We start from the raw sequence: 23242 nt of genomic DNA, 5'->3' as shown, positions 1-23242 counted from the left end.
CCGAGGCTGCTTTCCACTCAGATGCATTCCTCTTGCCAATGGCCCGACTGCCCACTTCAGCACCCTCCCTCCCTGAGCCTCCGGCACTTCACCTGCTGCTTTGGTGGCTCTGTAGGCAGAGCTGTGAAGTTCTCTGACAGAGAAGAGAACTTCGCAGCTCTGCCTACAGAGCCACCAAAGCAGCAGGGTCCGGGGCCAGGCTGGGGAAGCCCCAAATTTGGCCCCCAGGGCTGTCCCAGAAATGGCAAAGGACCGGCCCCCACTGCCCAGCCCTGGCACACCCCAACCAGGCTGGGCGCCTTCCCAGTGCATGCACAGGAAATGGCGAGTGCTCGGGGGCTGTTTGTTTGCAGCAGCAGCTGCAGCTCATTTGCCTCACCCCACCCCACCCCTCCCAGCCTCACAAGTCACACCCGGCCATTCCCCGCTTTGCCAGGCCTCTCCTCGTCTGGTTCTGCTGCACCATGCCTTTCCTTGCTTGAGCCTTGGCGTTCTGTAAGTCTAGCGTTCGAGGGCACACCCGACCTGTGGGATGAAAGGCGCGGAGATGGCAGCATGCAGTGGCACAAGCCAACCATCGGCCGGTTCCCATTCGCCCTCTCCGCCACGTTGTAGGGCCGGAGAGGGAAATGCAGCAGTTATGCAGAGCTGCAGCCTGGAACTGCTGGTGGCCAGCAACGTGTGGTGGCTGGAGAGAAAGGGTGAGAAGGAGGAGAAGCAGGAAGGCTTTGTCTCTCTCTCTCTCTCTCTCTCTGTGTGAAAGAGAGAGAGAGAAAGAGAGAGAGCCAGGAGGGGAAGAGGAGGAGGAGGAAGCTGAGGTGTTACAAAAAAGGGGAGCCTCCCCCTTTCTTCCCACCTTCTCTTTTTTTTAACCTCCTCCCACTCCATTCAGGTGCAGCTGGAGGAAAAGGGCGAGAAGGGGGAGAAAGCAGGGGGAGTTTTTGTGTGAGGGAGAGATTGAGCCAGCAGGGAAGCGAAAGTGTGGGGAAAGGAAAGCCTTCTCAGAGACAAAAGGGGGATCTGCTGGCAGTTCCAGGCTCCATCTCTTTATCTGGTGTGAATGCTGTGTTCTCCTCTCCAGCCCTACCATGTGGTGGAGAGGGCAACGCTCGGCTTGTGCCTCTGTGCTCTCTCATCTCCCTGCCTTTCATCCCAGAGGCCAGGCAGCAGGTGGGCTGGGCCCCTTTTTCGATCCCCCTCCAGGGCAGCCCTGAGGATCTAAAACTGACCACATTCTGTGTGAGATGGCCTCACGAGACCGATGGTTCGTTAAGGTGCTTCCAAGTAAAAGGCAGCACGCAGGGATGCAATCAGTCAAAGCTTTATTTAACGATAAAGTAAATAGAAAGAGTTCCCTGGCATGGAGGCATCCATGCCTGGATTGAGCTCATGGATCAGCAAGCAAGCAGAAGAAGACAACAAAGAGAGCAGAGGTTTTTATAGGGGGTCCTCAGCCCCTCCCTTACCAATTAACTCTCTCCAATGGGGCTGCAGGGGCCGGGGACCCCTGACCCACCAGTGGGAGCAAATATGCCTCTTTGCTCCCATCTGATGACCTTTTTGGGGAACTGCCATGGCTGGCACAAAAACATCTAACATTCTGGATGGCTGACATGAAGTTTAGATCAGCACCGCCCCTGCCACCAGCACCTCCATGGCCCACTGCCTGGCATCACAGCCTGTGAGCACTTCTCTTTCCCCACCCCTGCATGGGAAAGCCATGGCCACTGGCAGCAAAGAGAAGCAAGATGACAAGACTAGATGCCAGGCAGTTTGGAGAAGGCCAGCAAGAAGTGGGGTTGGGTTAGTCGCGTTGTGATTCTCAGAAAAGTGAGAGGCCCGAAAAATATATGGAATTATCTGCAAAGGACTTCTGGGGAGATGGCTTGGAGCCATGTGCTGCGTCGGGCAGGTGGTGTGCAGGCAGGTGAGAGAGCAAACTCGCAGATTGGCTTTGTGATCTATTCTTGCCACCTCCCCTCCCTAAAATCATAGAACTCTTTGGACTGAATAAGAAGTTAAGAGTCAACTCCCCCCCCCGCCAATTATTTTGTCACAGGCATGGAAAGTGTTTCTTGCTTCTACTTCCTCTCATCTGCTCTTTTCTAGTTTAATCCAGCCTTACCCAAACTAATGTCTTTTGAGTGTCATGGACCACAGTTCCCATAATCCTGTGGCTATGCTGGCTAGAAATGCAATGCCTTAATTTCTCTGCAGTATGCACCTAGGAGGCAGTAGGTCTGTGGGATTTAGATGTATTTAAACATTTGTTTCTTCTGCCTAATTTATTAAATCAACATCTAATTTGAAATTAAATGTTTCTGAGAAATCCAGGGTGGTTTACAAAAAAACTCTCAAAGACAGCTATTGTAAAGCATCACCAGCACTGCTTAAAACAATATTAAAAGTGTGTATTTTAAGAAAGAAAAATTTTAGTAGTAATTTACTTAGTGCTGTTTGACCATAAAATGTGGTGTTGTTCTACATATGCCTGGCTGAACAGTGTTTGGAGTTGCCTCTAAACGGGTGAGGGATGCACTGTTCATATTTTCCTTGGAAGAAAGTTCTATAATTTGGGTGCTGTCTCTGAGAAGGCTCTGCTCATGGCCACTGTTCTATAAACCAAACCAGGGGAACCATCTGGTCTAAATGGATGGTAAACATAGATGATTAGGGGGCTGGAGGCTAAAACATATGACAAATGTTTGTGGGAATTGGGTGTGCCTAGCTTAGTGAAAAGGACTAGGGGTGGTGACATGATAGCAATGTTCTAATATTTGATGGCTGCCACAGAGAAGACGGGGTCAACCTATTTTCCAGAACATCAGAAGGCAATAATAGATGGAAACTAATCAAGAAGAAAACCAGCCTAGAACTAAGGACTTGTCAAAACGACTAACCAGTGAAAAGGCTTGCCTTCAGAAGTTGTGGATGCTCCATTACTGGAGGCTTTTAAGTAGAGATTGGATATTCCATTGTCTGGAATGGTATAGGTCCCTTGCTTGAGCAGGGACTTGGACAAAAGACCTTAAAGGTCTTGAAGGGATTTTATTATGCTTAAGGTTGATGTTATTAATATTGATATTAGTAGTGATACTTTGTAATCATCTTTGTTTATGTGTAAACAGCTTTGTAGGTGCTTTATATTGAGAAATTAGTTATATAAAAGCAAATGTTTCATGCTTTAGGTACAGGGGATTGCTTACATGAAAAGAGCATGGTGAGGGGAGGGGGAAAAGGAGTTATGGTGGAACCTGGGTTGTTGTGTATGAGTCATCATCTAGGAATTATTTTTCTGTACCTTTTGGTTCCTAGTACCAAGACCAGAGGGACGTGGTGGCTCAGTGGGTTAGGACGCTGAGATTGTTGATCAGAAGGTCAGCAGTTTGGCGGGTCAAATCCCGAGTGCCGCGTAAGAGTGAGCGCCTGTTACTTGTCCCAGCTTCTGCCAACCTAGCAGTTCGAAAGCACGTAAAAATGCAAGTAGAAAAATAGGGACCACTGCGGTGGGAAGGTAACAGCGTTCCATGCGCCTTTGGCGTCTAGTCATGACCACATGACCACGGAGACATCCTCAGACAAGCGCTGGCTCTTCGGCTTTGAAACGGACATGAGCACCGGCCCCTAGAGTTGGAAACGACTAGCACGCATGTGCGGGGGAACCTTTACCTTTACCTTTACCAAGACCAAATCTCTTTGTTCTGAAGTGGTATAAAAGGTGGAAGACATCTTTCCTGGTTGTTGCCTTCATCTCTCTACCAGCCACAAAGAGAGATGTGGCCACCCAACTCTATTTTGATCAAAATAAAAGTTGTTTGCTTGCTGAAACCTCGGCTCAGGAGTTTCTTTTGGCTCTTTTAAATTCCTGAGTAATGCTGGGGCAATTGTGAGGCTAAGTGTAAAACCTTACAGTCTCTTCCAAGTCTCTTACTCTCTGAGAGAAGCGCTGCCAACCTCTCCCCCTCCCCTCGTCTCTTCCTGGGCACAGAGAGAGGGAGGGAAGGAAGGAAGGAAGGAAGGAGGGGAGGAAAACAGGAAGAAAGGAAAGGAAAGAAGGAAGGAGATGGGAATGAAAAGGAGGGAGGCAGGGAGGGAGGGAGGGAGGAAGGAAGACAGGAAGGAAGGAAGGAAGGAGATTGGAATAAGAGGAAGGGAGGGTCTGAGGGAAGTCCTGCCTTAGCATTTGGCCACCAGTAGCCCTGTTGCCCTTTTGCCATCCCCTGGTGGTCTCCCATCCTATTGCTGAGGATGCTTTGGTTACAAAGCCAGGTCTCCTCGCATGGAGAGGGAGTGGGCCTCCCTCTGACCCATGCACTTTGCCCTCCCGCACCCACCATGAGCAACCTGGCCAAGGAGAGCAAGCACAGAAGCAGTAGCCTTGAGGAGGAGGTAAACACAGCTGGGCACCCCCTCAGGGAAGTGTGTCTAGGGTAGGCAGTGCTGTGGGGTCCTGGTGCTGTGGGAGCTCAAGGGCCGGGCTGGCTGCTTGACCTCCACTGCCCAGGGTTCCAGGCAGTCCGTGCCACCATCCAGGGGCCCCTTGCATGGCCTGAGGCTCAGTGAGGCTCCTCCAGTGGACCATCCCCTGGCGCTCGCCCCAGTCCCACCTCTCCTCTGCCGGAAACCCTCAGATCCGCCCCAGTCTTGCCCAGGCCCGGACAAGTGCCCCTGACGCAAGTGATTTCAAGCTGGCCACGCCCACCCAGTGGGCCATGCCCACCCAGTGAGCCACACCCACCCAGTGGGCTATGCCCACCCAGTGGGCTATGCCCATCCGGCACCCGATGATAAATAAGTGGGGTTTGGGTTGCAGTTTGGGCACTCAGTCTCTAAAAGGTTCACCATCACTGATCTACTCTATAACACAGAAACAGATTTCTGCTGAGGGGTTTTTGTAACTCCCAATGGAGCCTGGGGTGGACAAGGAAGGTATGACTTTAGAAATTGTGAGGTATGATATGTAGGCAAGATAATGTTAATCCTTGGCTTCCTAATATGTTCTGGATCTTGTCCTTTTTTTCTTAATGTAGGCCTGGGTCCGATATCTTGATAATACATTTTGGGAATAACTCATGAATAGCACTTTCCTTTGGGGTGGAATGGCTGAGTTGAGAGTTTCCCCATGTAATCTACTTTAAATGCACTGGAAAATCACCATAACACCCTTCCAATTCCTGTTTTCAGTCTATTTCCTGTGTCCCTCCTTTCTTGGCATCAGCACAATAGGTATGTAATGCAAAAACAATGGTATTTACATTCAAAATAAAATACAGATTCCTGGGGCTTAGCAGGTGTGTCAAGGGTGAAGCAGAGGAGGAAGAGTTAACAGCCTGGAAAAAAATGGAAAATACCCCCCCTACCTGCAAATCTTTTGGGGAAAAGTTAAGACAGGATAGATAGGTGGTTGGTTTCTGGAATACAGAACAGTGAGAGGAGGTTCATATAATAGAAGAGTGAAATCTTTCCTTCTGGTTGCTGGGTTTCTTTATGGCACACTAGAAAGTCACCTTTTACACTCACATAGAAATATACCATAATAGAGAATCAGGAATTACAGGTAGTGGCTGACTTACAACCAGTTGCTTAGCAACTGTTCAAAGTTACAACTTACCTGGAAAAGGGAGTTATGACCTGGTTCTGAAGTTCTGAGGGTTGCCCCCCCTTCAGTCATGTGACCGCACTTTGGGTGCTTGGCAACACAGTTGCATTTATGGCTGTTTGCAGTGTCCCATGCTCACGTGACTTTATGAGTTTTGCTGAAAAGTGGAAGTTATTTCCAGTTTTTAGCAAAACCATGCCATAGTGAATAATGGGTTTGCTTGACAACTGTGGCATTTGTTTAACAACTGCCCTGTTTGCTTAACGACTGCTGCAAAAATCGTAAAATTGGGTTGGTCATGTAGCTTCATTATGGTTGTATGTCAAGAACTACCTGTAAGTAATTCACATAGACTGATTTTAGCTATGAAACCATATAGGTACATAGACATAACCATACAGTAAATAAGAAGAGCACCTGCTAAATAGATGGATATTGGAAAATAGAAATGTCACCTCGGTCTCCTGAAGGGGAAATGGCTGAGCCCTGCCCTCCCCCCGTGTCTTTTGGAAGAGGAAAGAGGAAAGAGGGTTTTCCAACTTGGGTGAGGTTGTTATTGGAAGGGTGGTAGGACTTCACTTCAGCTCCTCATCCTCTTTTTTTTTTGGTGTAAGGGTAAGGAGGGGATTTACTTTTTCCTTTTAGGCTAGAAGGGCATATAAATCACTGGGACCCGACAGATTACATCCCAGAGTTCTGAAGGAGCTGGCAAATGTTATCTCAGAACCATTGCACTGTATCTTTCAAAAATCCTGGAGCACTGGGGAAGTACCTGAGGATTGGGAAAGGGCTGATGTGGTTCCCATCTTCAAGAAAGGAAAAAAAAACAGACCCAGGAAACTATAGATCAATCAGTCTAACATCATTACCTGGGAAGATCTTGGAAAAGATAATAAAAAAACAGATCTGCAAACATGTGAAGTAACCAAAACCTGCTGCAACCACCCAGAAGATGGGGGGGGGGATAAAAACTCCCCCCCACCCCACCCCTGCTGCCAATCATCAACAGAAATGCTCACAACTATGAAAAACTCAGACAGGAGGAAAAGCGCCACCAGGCGGGCAGGCAGGTGTCTTGCTCGGCTGTGGCTTGGGGGGCACTTTTTTCAGTGCCATTGTAACTTCGAACAGTCACTAAGCGAACTGTTGTAAGTTGAGGACTACCTGTACTTCATCACTTTTTTCCCCTTTTTTGGGTCATCAAGTTTTTGACACCTTGCTAGGCAACTGGTGGTACTCAGATGTTGCCATATCCTAAAAAGTTGAAAAGTCCTGGGATAGACAACACCACCACCAGAAGGATATGTAGCTGGCTGACAAACCGTACTCAGTGAGTAGTCCTCAATGGTCCTACATCCACATGGAGAGAAGTAAGTAGTGGGGTACCAAAAGGCTCCGTCTTAGGCCCAGTACTCTTCAATATCTTCATAAATGACTTAGATGAGGGAATAGAAGGGGAACTCATCAAATTTGCAGATGACACCAAACTGGGAGGAATAGCTAACACCCCAAAAGACAAGCTCAGGATCCAAAAAGATATTGACAAACTGGAACAATGGGCCCTATCCAACAAAATGAACTTTAATGTGGAGAAAAGCGAAGTTTTACATTTAGGCAGGAAAAAATCAAAGGTAGAAATACAGATTAGGCAAGACCTAGCTCAAAAAGAGTAACTGTGAGAGGGACCTTGGAGTCCTAGTGGACGATCACTTGACTATGAGCCAGCACTGTGCAGCAGCAGCCAAAAAAGCTAATACAATCCTGGGTTGTATAAACAGAGGAAGTATTAGTACCGCTTTATAAAATCCTAGGATAGTGATGGCGAATTTTTTAGAGACCGAGTGCCCAAACTGCAACCCAAAACCCACTTATGTATCGCTGGGTGGGCAAGGCTGCAGTGGTCATGGCAGACTGGGTGGCCGTGGCCGGGGTGGGCGTGGCCACCTCAATGTTGCTCGTGGGGAGGAAAGGTTGTGGGGGCTGGGCAGGGTTGGGGAAGATCCAAGGGGTTTCTGGCGGGTGGGGCGGTGGGCAGGAGGCTCGTCCTGTGGGGTGAAGGGCAAGGCAAGGTGAGGCAGGGGCTGGGGCAGCTGCTGCCTAACACTGTCAGCCCCCGCACACAGAGCTCAGTGAGCACATGGGGGCCAACAGTGTCTGTCAGCAGCCACAGCCTGCCGGCCTCTTGAACGACACACTCTGGGGCTCTGTGGGCCCATTGCAAATACTGGGCCAGCCCTCCAGCAGCAGACGGAGTAGGGGAGGGGGGAGGTGCGTGATGCAGACCTACTCCTTCCCATGTGTTTTTGCTTGTGGTTGGAGAGCAGGTCACTGCTGGTCATCTCCTTGGCTCCCTTGCAGATCTTGCCCTTGGCCCACACGTGGAGTCTGTTCCCCTCACACACCCAACGCATCTTAGCCCCGTCTCAGGCCACCGCCAGCAGCTCGTGCAGGTCCATTAGGCTGCCACCGCCACTCAGGGCACCTGGCCCACCAAGCACAAAGGAGGTGAAATGGCCGGCTAGCAAGCTCAAGTAGACATGGTAGAGCACGCCCACGGCCAGCAAGCCAAAAGCCACCCCAAGCGAGGAAAGCCGGATCCCCATTGGTATACCGGTTTCTTACCGCCGCCTCGTTTGTTCCATGCCCTCATGGCAGCGGCATTGGGCAGGAGGCGGCAAATGGTCAATCAATTCCAACTTCGCGATCTTTCACGAGAAGCTGGAATTGACTGACCTTTTTCCCCCCAAAAAAACCTTCTTATCCTTGCACACGGCGGATGGCAAAGGAGCAGTGGCACAGGGCTGGGAGTCGGGTAAGGAAAGAAAGGCAATTTCTGGGGGGGGGGGGGAAAAGGATTTCTTTCCTTACCTGCCCCACTTGTTCTGAGGCTGCTTTCCACTCAACCATGTTGCTCTTGCCAATGGCCCGACCATCCACTTCAGCACCCTCCCTCCCCGAGCCTCTGGCATTCCACCTGCTTTGGTCGGCCTGCCAGCCCCCACCTCAATGCCCTGCCCACTGCTGCCCAGCACGGCCTCCCCAGGGCTGCAGGGGCTGGCCTGGCACAGGAAGGGCATGCGCCCCACCCTCCCGCCACCATACAGGATAAGGTTGCCACACCCGCCCCTGCCCAGATGCCGTTGCCTCCCCCAAGCATTTTTTTTTTACTAACCTGCCTTTCAGCTGCATTCCGTTGCTCTGTTTGCTTCTCAGCCTTCACCGTGTGTTTGTGGGACTATCGGTAAAAAAAAAAAGTTCCATCAGACTTTCTAACTACATGAGATCTCATGAGAAGTTAGAAAGTCTGATGAGACTTTTTTTTAATGATAGTTCCACCAACACAGGTGTCTGGAAGGGGGAGGGAAGCAACTGGTCTACCACCATGCTAGTGCCGCCATGTTGCTTCTCCACCCCATGCACAAGGCCCGCCCCATCCCACCCCGCACAGAACAACCTGCTACTGCTGCTGTAGCAAAATGCCGTTGATGTAGTATACTTACAGGTGAAACTCGAAAAATTAGAATATTGTGCAAAAGTTCATTTATTTCAGGAATGCAACTTAAAAGGGGAAACTAATATATGAGATAGACTCATTACATGCAAAGCAAGATAGTTCAAGCCGTGATTTGTCATAATTGTGATGATTATGGCTTACAGCTCATGAAAACCCCAAATCCACAATCTCAGAAAATTAGAATATTGTGAAAAGGTGCAATATTCTAGGCTCAAACTGTCCCACTCTAATCAGCTAATTAAGCCATAACACCTGCAAAGGGTTCCTGAGCCTTTAAATGGTCTGTCAGTCTGGTTCAGTAGGAATCACAATCATGGGGAAGACTGCTGACCTGACAGTTGTGCAGAAAACCATCGACACCCTCCATAAGGAGGGAAAGCCTCAAAAGGTAATTGCAAAAGAATTTGGATGTTCCCCAAGTGCTGTATCAAAGGACATTAATAGAAAGTTATGTGGAAGGGAAAAGTGTGGAAGAAAAAGGTGCACAAGCAGCAGGGATGACCGCAGCCTGGAGAGGATTGTCAGGAAAAGGCCATTCAAAAGTGTTGGGGACTTTCACAAGGAGTGGACTGAGGCTGGAGTCAGTGCATCAAGAGCCACCACACACAGACAGATCCTGGACATGGGCTTCAAATGTCGTATTCCTCTTGTCAAGCCGCTCCTGAACAACAAACAACGTCAGAAGCGTCTTACCTGGGCTAAAGAAAAACAGACCTGGTCTGTTGCTCAGTGGTCCAAAGTCCTCTTTTCTGATGAGAGCAACTTTTGCATCTCATTTGGAAACCAAGGACCCAGAGTCTGGAGGAAGAATGGAGAGGCACACACTGCAAGATGCTTGAAGTCCAGTGTGAAGTTTCCACAGTCTGTGTTGATTTGGGGAGCCATGTCATCTGCTGGTGTTGGTCCACTGTGCTTCATTAAGTCCAGGGTCAACGCAGCCGTCTACCAGGAGATTTTGGAGCACTTCATGCTTCCTTCCGCAGACGAGCTTGATGCTGACTTCATTTTCCAGTAGGACCTGGCACCTGCCCACATTGCCAAAAGCACCAAAACCTGGTTCAATGACCATGGGATTACTGTGCTTGATTGGCCAGCAAACCCGCCTGACCTGAACCCCATAGAGAATCTATGGGGCATTGCCAAGAGAAAGATGAGAGACATGAGACCGAACAATGCAGAAGAGCTGAAGGCCGCTATTGAAGCATCCTGGTCTTCCATAACACCTCAGCAGTGCCACAGGCTGATAGCTTCCATGCCACGCCACATTGAGGCAGTAATTGCTGCAAAAGGGGCCCAAACCAAGTACTGAGTACATATGCATGCTTATACTTTTCAGAGGTCCGATATTGTTCTATGTACACTCCTTGTTTTATTGATTGCATGTAATATTTTAATTTTCTGAGATTGTGGATTTGGGGTTTTCATGAGCTGTACGCCATAATCATCACAATTATGACAAATCACGGCTTGAACTATCTTGCTTTGCATGTAATGAGTCTATCTCATATATTACTTTCCCCTTTTAAGTTGCATTACTGAAATAAATGAACTTTTGCACAATATTCTAATTTTTCAAGTTTCACCTGTAGATTTCAGTTAGGCATTTGACAAAGTAGACCACAACCTACTTCTTGGTAAGGTAGAAAGAGGTGGAATAGACATCACCACCAGATGGATTTGTAGCTTGCTGACAAGCCATACTCAACGAGTAGTCCTCAATGGTACTACATCCACATGGAGAGAAGCAGTGGGATACCACAAGGTTTTGTCTTAGGCCCAGTACTCTTCAATATCTTCATAAATGACTTAGATGAGGGAATAGAAGGGGAACTCATCAAATTTGCAGATGACACTAAACTGGCAGGAATAGCCAACACCCCAAAAGACAAGCTCAGGATCCAAAAACATCTTGACAAATTTGAACAATGGGCCCTATCCAAGAAAATGAACTTTAATGTGGAGAAAAGTGAAGTTTTACATTTAGGCAGGAAAAAATCAAAGGTAGAAATACAGATTAGGCAAGAACTAGCTCAAAAAGAGTAACGGAGAGGGACCTTGGAGTCCTAGTGGATGATCACTTGAATATGAGCCAGCAGTGTGCAGCAGCAACCAAAAAAGCTAATACAATTCTGGGTTGTATAAACAGAGGCATAGAATCAAGATCACACTTTATAAAACCTTAGTAAGACCACACCTGGAATACTGCAACCAATTTTGGTCACCATAATACAAAAAAGATGTTGATACTTTGGAAAAAATTCAGAGAAGAGCAACTAAGATGATCAAAGGCCTGGAGACTAAAACATATGAAGAATGGCTGCAGGAATTGGGTTTGGCTAGTTTAAGGAAAAGAAGAAATAGGGGTGACATGATAGTAGTATTCCAGCATTTGAGGGGCTGCCACAAAGAAGAGGGGGTCAAATTATTCTCCAAAGCACCAGAATGCAGGACAAGAAACAATGGTTGGAAATTGATCAAAGAGAGAAGCAACCTGGAATTAAGGAGAAACTTCCTAACAGTGAGGACAATTAACCAGTGGAACAGCTTGCCTTCAGAAATCATGGGTGCTCCATCCTTGGAGATTTTTAAGAGACTAGACAGTCACTTGTCTGAAATGGTATAGGTTCTTCTGCTCGAGCAGGGGGCTGGACTAGAAGACCTCCAAGGTCCCTTCCCGAAACTCACAGACATATTCCACCACCGATTGACCATTTTGTCGGAGCCCAACCACCTCGGCCTCGGCACGTTGTATACGGGTAACATCCTCGCAGCGTACCCGTAACGCCTCCAGGAAAAACACAACATCCCCCAGCTCCCTGGCATGGTCACTATATAGATCGGCAGCCCACACCGCGGCCTCTCCTTGCAGCACCGTTTTGACCGCCATCACCATCGCCCATTGAGAGGAATAAGCCATGGTGAATTTGTCCAAATTTGTCCACATGGCTTAGAAAGACAGCCAGGCGGTCGGGGTGTCCATCAAAGGTCATTGGCATTGGAGGTGGGCCCCATGCCACGCCTGTTTCCCAAGGTCCCATCTGGACTCCCGGTCCTCTCGCCATGGGCCCCGGGTACTGCGGGTTAGCCGCCTGCCAACCCAAGGCCTCCACTGGTGGTGTTGTTCGCCGTGAAGCTGTTGTGATCAGCTCTGGGCCTCCCCGAACTGGAGCAGCAACTGGGGCTTGTGCAGGGGGAGCATTCCTTTGGGGTGTGCCGTGGCTGTGTGGTCCCCGGAACTTGGGACTTGCCAGACGAAAACAGGTTGGGTCCTGACACACAGGAATGGCTCTGTCATGTGACCAGCGTCCATCATCAGGTTCAGGCTCAGCAGAGGACCATGGCCGGGGTTCTCCAAACCTATCCCTCAATACGTCCAGAGTATAGCTGCCGGGGGCTGTGGAATAACTCCATTCCTCACCCTCCTCGTCTGTTATGCGACGCTCCCTCCCTCGGCCTAGTCAGTTGTTCCTGGCCGGCGTCCGTCTGGCCCAGAACAGGGCTTAGCCACCACTCCCCACCACCTGTTTGACCACCCGTTTCCTTGGCTCCGCTCCCAGCAGCCATGGGGAGTTGGTCCCGGACCTTGGCCCGTACAACAGGTGGGGCTTCCACTAGCTCCCCCACATCAAGAAGTGCTATGGCCCCGGCCGGCTCCCCTCCTTCAGCCGCCGGAACAGCCCCCTGCATTCCCTCTGCCATGTCAGACAACCAACAAGCAGGATCAGATCACGACAGCAGGAAACAAAGAGAAAGCAACGCTGACTTACTATCAAGCCGTCCCCGACAAAAACACAGTTGACGAGCCGTGGTACAGTTAACAACAAAGGATCATTTATTCGTAGACTCCAAAGTAAATGCAAAGTCAGCGTTGGAAGCCACATGCCTCCAACGCATGCTTTATAGCCCATCTACATCCTGGCCCCACTCTCCCCAACACAAACCAGCATCCGGCTGGCGCCTATTTAAACTCTACCCCCTTCCCGCCCCTCGTGCATACCTGCGCCTGCGCTCCTCTGCAAGCCGACTACCTCAAGGTCAGTATCCCGTGCAGCCCTCCATCCTCCCCCAGTCCCAAACCTAATCTCCCAGCATGCAACCAACCCTTTGTAACCCTTTACGTCCCCCTCACCCCCACCTACTCCAATAAGCCCTTCCATATGTCTCAAGGTGGGTCCATGTCGGGTCCCGGCTCCGGACCACCCTGAGTTGCCGGGTTGATGGTCAAAAACTCTCCCCAACGTGCAGGCAACACCATAGGCAGGCCCGTCGCGCCAGGACCCCCCTTGACTATGCATTGTCCTGGCAGAGGCCTATCCGCGCCTGCCTCTGTCAGGAACCGCAGGGGTCCTTGCGCAGCTGGGCAGACCAAGCTGTCCTGTCGAGCATCGGCGGGTCCTTCCGTACATTCCGTTACTGCAGGCGTGACTGAGAGTCGGGGACCAGCTGGCTGGCAGAGCGATAGACCCGGAAGACGCTGAGCAGCCGGTTGCCGGGCTCGTGAGAAGACTGTCGGCCGAGAGGATGTTGCCAGAACCTGTGAAGCAGGAGATAACCGGGCTTGCGTGGCTGGGACCCGCAGAGCAGCTGGCTGTCTGGCCTGTGTAGTCAGGGGCTGACGCCCAGCTGATTGGCGGGACCGCCGCTCACCCGCGACCTTCTCCTGCGTTGGTTCAGGCGCAGGGCCGTGTGGGTGGGTGGATACATTGGGCCCTGTGCCAGTTTCCAAGTGCCCCTCGTAGTGTCGGGCCCACGGGGCCCGACAGGTCTATTGTATTCTATCTCATTTATTGCCAAAGATTTAGTAGTGCTCTGTGAGGATTCAAAAGTAGAGTTTTTTGTAAGGTTTCTATAATAATGGACTTTGTTTGTGGTTCCCTCGTTATGTTTTAAAAACAAGAGTGCATATCCTATCTGATGCCTTTCCTTTATTTGCTTTCTTGTGTAGCTTAGGATGTGGCATTGGACATGGCTATCTGCACAGAATTCCCACACAGGCTGCTGTCCGAAAGAAAGCAGTGGAGTCCAGATCGCCTTCTCCTTTGCCCTCTGAAGACTCACCTCCCAAATCCCCAGATAATGGCTATACAGGTAGTGCTTGACTTACGATCACAATTGAGCTCAAAATTTCTGTTGTTAAGTGAGACATTTGTTAAGTGAGTTTTGCCCCATTTTACGACCTTCCTTGCTACAGTTGTTAAGTGAATCACTGCAGTTGATAAGTTAGTAACACAGTTGTTAAGTGAATCTGGCTTCCCCATTGATTTTGCTTGTCAAAAGGTTGCAAAAGGTGATCACATGACTTTGAGACACAGCAATGGTCATAAGTATGAACCAATTGCCAAGCATCTGAATTTTGATCACATGATCATGGGGCTGCTACAAAGGTTGTGTGAAAAATGGTCATAGGTCACTTTTTTCAGTGCCATTGTAACTTTGAATGGTCACTAAATGAACTGTTGTAAGTCGAGGACTACCTGTATGGAGGTAGAGCGTTTCATTCTGGACATGACCTGGATGACTGATAATCGCCATAGAGATTCTGGACATGGCTGAGTTACCTCCTGTACATATCATGAGCTAATCAATGTTCTTTATGGGGAGAGGGGGTGTCAAAGCCTCCCACCCCATCAGTTTTTAGCAACCTATGAGATCCCCAGGTTCTCACTGCTGTAATATGGATGCTGTCTGCGAAAGAACTGTGGCATAAATTGGATGTATTAAATTTCTGATACTTTTCCCGGGTTAAGAGGACTAAATATTCTGGCCCTGCCTGTCTAATGATGTCCTTGCATTATTGCTGTGTTTCCTGGACCTTTATGACCTTTGGTTTTCTCTTTGCGCATGTCCAAGATGGCTGTCCGCTGGTTTTGAGCTTTTAGCACAGAATGGTTTTCGGCTTTGCTGGGTGGCCATGGGGCTTTTTTGCTATCGTTTGGCCCCTGTTCGGTTGGTTGAATTTCCGGTGGAGCGTTAGCACCCTCCCCCATCTGGATGCAGTTCGTAATGATGGAGGAGAAGCTGACCATCTAACACTTTGGTGAGAGGACGCTGGCGGCTGGGCGGGGCCGACCTGACTGTTTCTTTGTTGTGCCGAGCCTTTGTTGTGCCGAGCGGAGCTGGACCCCGAGTGAACTTGAGTCGGAATTTGGGCTCTGCTCGTGCTTGTTTGCTTTATTGTGAGACCTGGGTTATGGCAAGGGGGAAGGGGGCTTCGATGTCGTGTTTCCCCCCTCTGCCGCTCGGCGAGTTGGCTCCGTGAGCGCGGTGGACCTGGTGGTGCTGTGGTTGCGGCTGTGGGGTCTGCCGCTGCTGCTGTTCCTTCTCCTTGCTGCCGTGGAGGTCGCAGCTGTCCCTGTCATCGTGCCTGAACACGTTGCTTTGGGTCCATCGGCATTGTCATCGGGCTGCCTCCTCCCCCCTCTTCTGGACTTGTCATCTCTACCTCATTATGGCTTTTGCTGTCGCCGCCGTTGATTATTCCATTATCATCATGATTGTGGCTTTGGGACCTGCCACCGGCCGACTGAACTTTTCTGAACTTTTCAACTTTTCAGCGATTCCATCTACTGGCACCCTCCATTGTTGCACTGGTAGATGATCTCTGGTGGGCCCGGGACAGGGGTTGCTCCTCTGTCCTGGACCTACTTGACCTCTCAGCGGCTTTTGATACCATTGACCATGGTATCCTGCTGTGACGGCCCGACGGGTTGGGAGTGGGAGGCACTGTTTTACAGTGGTTCTCCTACCACTCGGGCCATTCAGTTTGTACTGGCAAGGGGGCAGAGATCTACCCCGAGGCCCCTTTCTTGTGGGGTACCTCAGGGGTCGGTTCTCTCCCCCCTCCTGTTTAACATCTATATGAAGCCGCTGGGTGAGATCATTCGTGGCTTTGGGGAGAGGTATCACCAATATGCAGATGATACTGTTCTGTACCAGCCTACTACTGGCCCTGCAGAAAAGGCAGGGACAACCCCTTTACAAACGGCAAGAGGCTGGAACTAAGCCTGCCAAATTTATTAACATAAAACAGAGCAAAACAAGACACGAACCATGAAACAGGAGCTATTCAAACGGTTACCTTCAGCAAACCAGCCCTCCCACGCATTCCCCTTTTAAACAGTTCAGTGCGTGGCTTCTCTCTGCCTCCTTCTGAGGTGCCCCATTGCCTTCCTCTGTTTACTCCTGATTGACTGCCTCCTGCGTCGGGCGTCCTTGAACAGGGCAAGCTGTGGGTCATCTTCATCCACGCTGTCAGGCTCACACAGCTGGGTCTGCGTCGTAAACAGATGGGAGGGGCCTGGCTGAGGGCTCTCATCAGCAAGCTCTCCAACACCCTCAGCAACCTCTCCAACACCCCCCTCCTCCTCCTCTGAATCCTCCGACCCAACTGCCAAACCCACAGGCTGACCCTGAATCACAACACTATCCCGCACCACAGGGCCCTTCCCCCAGGTCTGCTGATCCGGATGCGGTCGGGATGGAAATTGTTCATGAAAAGCGCTCACCAAAGCAGGGGCATGAACGGCGGTCGCGTCTTCCCAGGTGAAGTCCTCTGGTCCGTAACCTTTCCATTCAATCAGGTACTGGAAACGACCTTTCAGCCAACAGGAGTCCCTGATGCTGGCGACCTCGTACTCGGGGGTGCGGTCTCCATCACGAGGTCTTGATGGGGGAGGTTCCGCTCGGCGGAGTGGACAGGCCGGTTGCTCGGGGACCAACAGAGACCGATGAAAAACTGGGTGCACGCGCAGGGAACGTGGCAGAGTTAAGCGATAGGCGACCGGATTGATGACAGCCTCGACTGGGAACGGTCCTAAATATCGGTGATCTACCTTTCTCACCAGCCGTGTTGACGGTAGGTTCCTGGTGGACAACCAGACCTGATCTCCCACCGATAGTGGAGGCGTATCCCGCCTTGACCGATCAGCAAACCTTTTGTAATCGGCCTTGGCCTTCTCTAACTGACGTCGCACCAATCGATGGATCGCCTGTAACTCTGCCATGAAGACGTTCGCTGCCGGCTCTGGTGAGTCCACGGGAGAAAGGGGGAAAAACCGGGGGTGATATCCTACATTGGCCAAGAACGGTGTCATCTGTGTGGAGGTGTGCTGCGAATTATTAAATGGAAACTCGGCTATGGCCAGATAGTCCACCCAATTGTTTTGCTGCAGATTGACGTAGCAGCGTAGATATTGTTCCAGAATACTGATAACCTTCTCGGTTCCCCCGTCAGTTTGAGGATGATGTGCGGACGAGAGGCAAATCTTGATATCCAACGGATGCATCAACTCCTGCCAGAAGCGGGCTGTAAACTGGGCCCCCCTATCAGAGATGACTCTTATCAGGGAGGCCATGCAGCCAAAACACCTGCTGAATGAACATACGACTAGTGGCGTGGGCTGACGGTAAGCCGCGACAGGGGATGAAGTGCGCCATCTTGGTCAGCATGTCCACCATCACATACACTGTCATAAAACCAGAGGATGGGGGTAAATCCGTCAAGAAGTCCATGGACACAGCCCCCCAGGGTCTTTTGGGTGTCGGCAAGGGCTGCAGTAATCCAGGCGGGGCCCCTGTCGTTGACTTGGCCTGCCTGCATGGGATGCAGGAGGTGACATAGGACGGGACGTCGTTTCGAACTCGGGGCCACCAGAAGGTACGGGAGACCAGGTTCAGGGTCTTGAACAGGCCAAAATGCTCCGCCGCCGGGTTATCGTGACACTGGCTGAGGATGAGTCCCCTGAGTGGCCCTCCCGGAATGTAGAGCCGGTCACGATAATACAAGAGTCCATCCGTGACTATCCAAGGAGAATCTGGCCTCACCTCCTCCTTCCGCTGAGCCACCCACACCTCCTGCTCCTGTGCCTCCTGGATCCGAGCCCGTATATCAACCGGCTCCCGCACCGCAGCAAAAGACTCGATGGGGATCACTGTCCTGGGCAGAAGCTTGTCTTCCACTTGGGAATATTCAGGCTTCCTGGACAGAGCATCCGCTCTTTGATTGTGCCCGCTAGGTATGTACCGAACCCGGAAGTCGAACCTCGCAAAGAAAAGAGACCACTGGATCTGGCGTTGGTTCAAATTCCGAGCGGTCTGCAGGCTTTCCAAATTCTTATGGTCCGTCCGGACCTCGATTTGATGCCGCGCTCCCTCCAGATGATGCCTCCAGGCCTCGAAAGCCACTTTGATGGCCAGCAGCTCCTTCTCCCAGATTGTATAATTGCGCTCCGAAGGGTTCAGTTTTCATGAATGGTACGCGCAAGGGAAGAGGGTACCGCTGGGCGTCGTTGCCTGGAGTAACACCGCCCCAATGGCAATGTCGGAGGCGTCCGCCTCCATGACAAACGGCCGTTGCGGGTCAGGATGCTTCAAGATGGGCTCCTTCATGAAGGCTTCCTTCAAAGTCTGGAAAGCCCGTTGTTCTGGAGCGTTCCACTGGAACCGAGTCTTCTTCTGCAGGAGCCGGGTGAGGGGGGCTGTCAAGGCAGCAAACCCAGGGATGAAAGTTCGGTAATAGTTGGCGAACCCAAGAAGTCGCTGAACATCCTTCACGCGACGTGGGGGTTGCCAACTCTGCAAAGACTCAACCTTACTCGGCTCCATGGAGATGCCCTCAGGAGAAATGCGGTGACCCAGGAAATCGATGGTCACCCGGTAGAACTGGCACTTCTCCAATTTGGCAAACAGCCGATGTTCTCGGAGTCGATGCAGGATCTGATGGAGATGCTGATGGTGCACCTCATGCGACGGGGAGTAAATCAGGATGTCGTCCAAGTAGATCACGACAAACTGATCCAACAAATCCCGGAAAATGTCGTTCATGAAATGCTGAAACATGGCGGGGGCATTGGTCAGGCCAAACGGCATCACCGTGTACTCAAAATGTCCATAGCGAGTACCAAACGCCGTCTTCCACTCATCACCCGGCCGAACCCTGATGAGGTTGTAAGCTCAACGCAGGTCCAGTTTCGTGAAGATCTTAGCCTCCCGGAGTCGGTCCAAGAGTTCGGGGATGAGGGGCAGCGGGTAACGATTGCGCACCGTGATGGCGTTGAGTTTCCTATAATCGCAGCAAAGCCGCAATTCGCCCGACTTCTTTTTGACGAAGAGCACGGGTGCAGACACTGGCGAGGACGAGGGCCAGATGAAACCACGAGCCAAATTCTTCTCCAGAAAGTCCCGCAATGCAGCCAACTCGGGGTCCGACATGGAGTACAAACGCCCCACTGGGAGTGGCGCATCAGGGACTAAATCAATGGGGCAGTCATAGGGCCTGTGCGGGGGTAATTGATCCGCCTCTGTCTCGCTGAACACATCAGCAAAGTCGGACAGTTCGGGAGGCAAGGAAACCCCTGGGGAACCCTCCACCTGGCCGGCACAGATATGGCGGGAGTGGTCCACGCACTGCAAGCTTGGGAAGTTGACCAAGTTCTGTGACCAATAGATCTGTGGGTCATGCGCCCGGAGCCACGCCAGTCCCAAGACCACGGGGAAATGCAGATCTGAGGTGATATAGAACTGGATGTCCTCCACATGGGAACTGATGGCCATACATAATGGTTGCGTGGTGGCCGTAATTGGCCCAGACAGGAGCACTCAACCATCGATAGTCTCCACTAACATGGGCGGATCCACCGGGCACTGGGGAACAGCCCATTTGGCCACAAATGCTGAGTCCATAAAATTTGTGGTGGCCCCAGAGTCAATTAAGGCATGGACTGGAATCCCCTCTGGCTTGCCAGGAAGGATCAGACGTGCCTCCAATATCAGATGCCGTGGAGGCCCACAGGCAGCATCGGAAAGATGTCGCTCAGTGTTGTTGTGGGACGCCCGATCTATCACACCGTCTAGATCGGGCTCGGGGCGTTTCCCGACAGAAAAGTAGGGGACTTTCTCGGGGCAGACTCGGTCACTGATGCCCGCTGTTGCTTCTTTGGGCAAAAAGCAGCCAAATGACCAGGGTCCCTGCAGTAAAAACAAAAACCCCCCCGATCGTCGTCTGTTCATTTCAGTCACCGATAGATGAAACCTGGCTGCACCCAGCTCCATTGGCTCCTACCTTTGAAGTGGGGTCTCATGCACAACAGGGGCTGCAGGGGTCTGTGGGGTGGCACGGTGACTCTTATGCGGCTGCAACCGAGCATCGATCCGCAGGCAGAGATGGATCAGCCCATTGAGGTCTGAGGGAATATCCAAACGGGCCAGCTCATCATTAAATGGTACCGCCCCAGACGCTTAATGGATCCCCAGAGGTTCCAGGCGGCGCTGGGGTCCCCACCTGCCTCCCTTGCTCACAGCTCGGCAGATGCCTTAGTGGAAGCCTGGGAAAGGACGGCCACTGAGGCTCTTGACCGAGTTGTACCCCTGCGGCCCCTGACCCGGTGCAGATCCCGTCGAGCTCCATGGTTCTCTGCAGAGCTCCGGGAGATGAAGCGTCGGAGACGGGGCCTAGAGAGCGGCTGGAGGTCCAGCCGATCCGAATCCAACCGATTGCGACTAAGAGCCTACATTAGGTCTTATCTCGCTGCGATAAGGGAGGCGAGGTCTAACCACTTCGCCACCCTTATCGCGTCCGCAGATAATCGCCCGGCCGCCCTGTTTAGGGTGACTCGCTCCCTCCTAAATCAGGAGGTGAGGGAGGATCCCTTGCAGGGTCGTGCCGAGGAGTTTAACCAACATCTGTCAGACAAAATCGCTCGGATTCGGACCGGTCTGGACTCTGACTGGGCAGAGTCTGACGATCAGGACACGGGCGGTCTTGTCGATATCACCTGGGAGGAGTTTGACTCTGTGACTCCGGAGGAAGTGGACAGGATCATGGGGAGGCTGAGCACCACCACATGTTTATTGGACCCGTGCCCTTCCTGGCTGGTCTGTGCAGCCCGGGAGAGGACACGCAGCTGGTTCCAGGCAGTTATATCGGCTTCTCTGAGTGAGGGTAACTTCCCCGCCGTCTTGAAAGAGGCGGTGGTGAGACCTCTCCTCAAGAAGCCTGCCTTGGACCCAGCTGTATTGAACAACTTTCGTCCTGTCTCCAACCTTCGCTTTCTTGCGAAGGTTGTTGAGAGTGTGGTGGCGCATCAGCTCCCTCTGGTCCTGGATGAAGCGGATTATCTAGACCCGTACCAATCGGGTTTCAGGCCCGGGCACAGCACGGAGACGGCATTGGTCGCGCTGGTGAATGATCTCTGGAGGGCTCGGGACAGGGGATATTCCTCTGTTCTAGTCCTATTAGACCTCTCGGCGGCTTTCGATACCATCGACCATGGTATCTTGCTGCGGCGTCTCAGGGGACTGGGAGTGGGAGGCACAGTCTTACAGTGGTTCTCCTCCTATCTCCAGGGATGTTCACAGTCGGTGTTGGCAGGAGGGCAGAGGTCGACCGCGAGGTCTCTCATTTGTGGAGTTCCTCAGGGGTCGGTCCTCTCGCCTCTCCTGTTCAACATCTACATGAAACCGCTGGGTGAGATCATTCATGGTTTTGGAGTTGGGTATCATCAGTACGCTGATGATACCCAACTTTTCCTTTCGACCCCAAACCACCCCAGTGATGCCCTCAACGTGATGTCCCGTTGCCTGGAGGCGGTTCGGGTCTGGATGGGGAGGAACAGACTTCAACTCAACCCCGACAAGACTGAGTGGCTTTGCATACCTTCATCCCGGGTTTATTCGGACATTCCACCTCTGGCTATGGGGGGTGGACTATTACCCCCCGTAGATAGGGCTCGCAACTTGGGAGTCCTCCTAGATTCACGGCTCACCTTGGAAGACCATATAGGAGCTGTGACTAGGGGGGCCTTCGCCCAGGTTCGCCTGGTGCGCCAGTTGCGGCCCTATCTTAGCCGGGATGATTTATGCACGGTCACTCATGCGCTCGTGGCCTCTCGTCTGGACTACTGCAACACTCTCTACATGGGGCTGCCCTTGAGGACCACCCGGAAGCTCCAACTGGTACAGAATGCAGCTGCGAGAGTTGTGTTGGGAGTCTCCCGATACTCCCATGCTACACCTCTGCTCCGTGAGCTGCATTGGTTGCCAGTTGTCTTCCGGGTGAGATTCAAGGTACTGGTAACGGTGTTCAAAGCCCTCCATGGCATGGGGCCAGAGTACCTTAGGGAACATCTGCTGCCGGCATCAAGCTCCCTGCGCCCTGTGCGTTCCCACAGAGAGGGCCTCCTCAGGGTGCCACCGATCAGAGAATGTCGATTGGTGGCCCCCAGGGGGAGATCCTTCTCTGTGGGCGCTCCGGAGCTGTGGAATCAGCTACCGGTAGAGCTCCGGATGGCGCCCGATCTTCGCTCCTTTCGTCGCGATCTCAAGACGTTTCTGTTTGTACAAGCCGGCCTAGCCTGATGGGGATTGGTGGGGTTTTTTTATTTTTGGTGTCTCAATTTTATCTTGGGGTTTTAGAATTGTATTCCAATTGTTTTAACTTGGGCAATCATTTAATCTCTTTTTAATGTTTGTATTTAGTATTTTATTCTGCCCTGTGAACCGCCCTGAGTCCTCAGGGAGAAGGGTGGTATAGAAATATTATTAAATTAAATTAAATTAAATTAAATGCAACATCTCCTCCAAACAATCCATCCTGGAAGGCAACCACAAGCGCAGCCTCATTCCAGGCGGAATCCTGGCTAAGCAGCTGAAAGGGGCGTTGACCCTGCCTCAGAGCTTTCAGGCGTCGAGTAGCAGTCTGCATCTTTATAGGGTCCTCATACATCAGACGCATATGATCACAAAACCCCACAAAGTTGTCCAACAATGGACTATGTTGAGCCAGCAGAGGCATGCCGCAACGAGCTGCATCACCCGAAAGAAGGCTTAACACAAACCCCACTTTATCCCGGTCAGTGGGGAAATCAGCTGCTCTCACGATGATAAAGAGCTGGCATTGTCCCAGGAAAGCCTTGGTGGAGCAGTGGGCTAATGCCTCCTTAAGTAACACCAGCTGCCTGCAATTAGTGCAGGTTCGCATCCCACCAGGCTCAAGGTTGACTCAGCCTTCCATCATTCCGAGGTAGGTAAAATGAGGACCCAGATTGTTGGGGGCAATTAAGCTGACTTTGTAATAATGCCGGTTGGGGGTGTGTGAAAGCCCTAATAAGCAGGCATATACATAGAATGAAGGC

At 51.4% G+C, this 23242-nt stretch overlaps 1 protein-coding gene across 1 annotated transcript in view; it reads right to left on the bottom strand.

Moving 5' to 3' along the window:
* The window catches only part of LOC310648302 (uncharacterized protein), a gene marked incomplete at its 3' end in the record, with an annotated part of 815926 nt that extends 798800 nt beyond the window's left edge, over nucleotides 1–17126 (bottom strand). Inside the window, exon 1 of the mRNA XM_083376067.1 lies at nucleotides 16619–17126. Coding sequence (XP_083232193.1) covers nucleotides 16619–17116 — 498 coding nt within the window. The 5' untranslated portion in view covers nucleotides 17117–17126. The remainder of the gene's footprint in view (nucleotides 1–16618) is intronic.
* Nucleotides 17127–23242: the final 6116 nt, after the last annotated feature.

The sequence above is a fragment of the Vipera ursinii genome (genome assembly GCF_947247035.1).
Source record: "Vipera ursinii genome assembly, chromosome: W".
Lineage (NCBI taxonomy): Eukaryota > Metazoa > Chordata > Lepidosauria > Squamata > Viperidae > Vipera > Vipera ursinii.
This window is presented reverse-complemented; position numbering and strand designations above follow the sequence as displayed.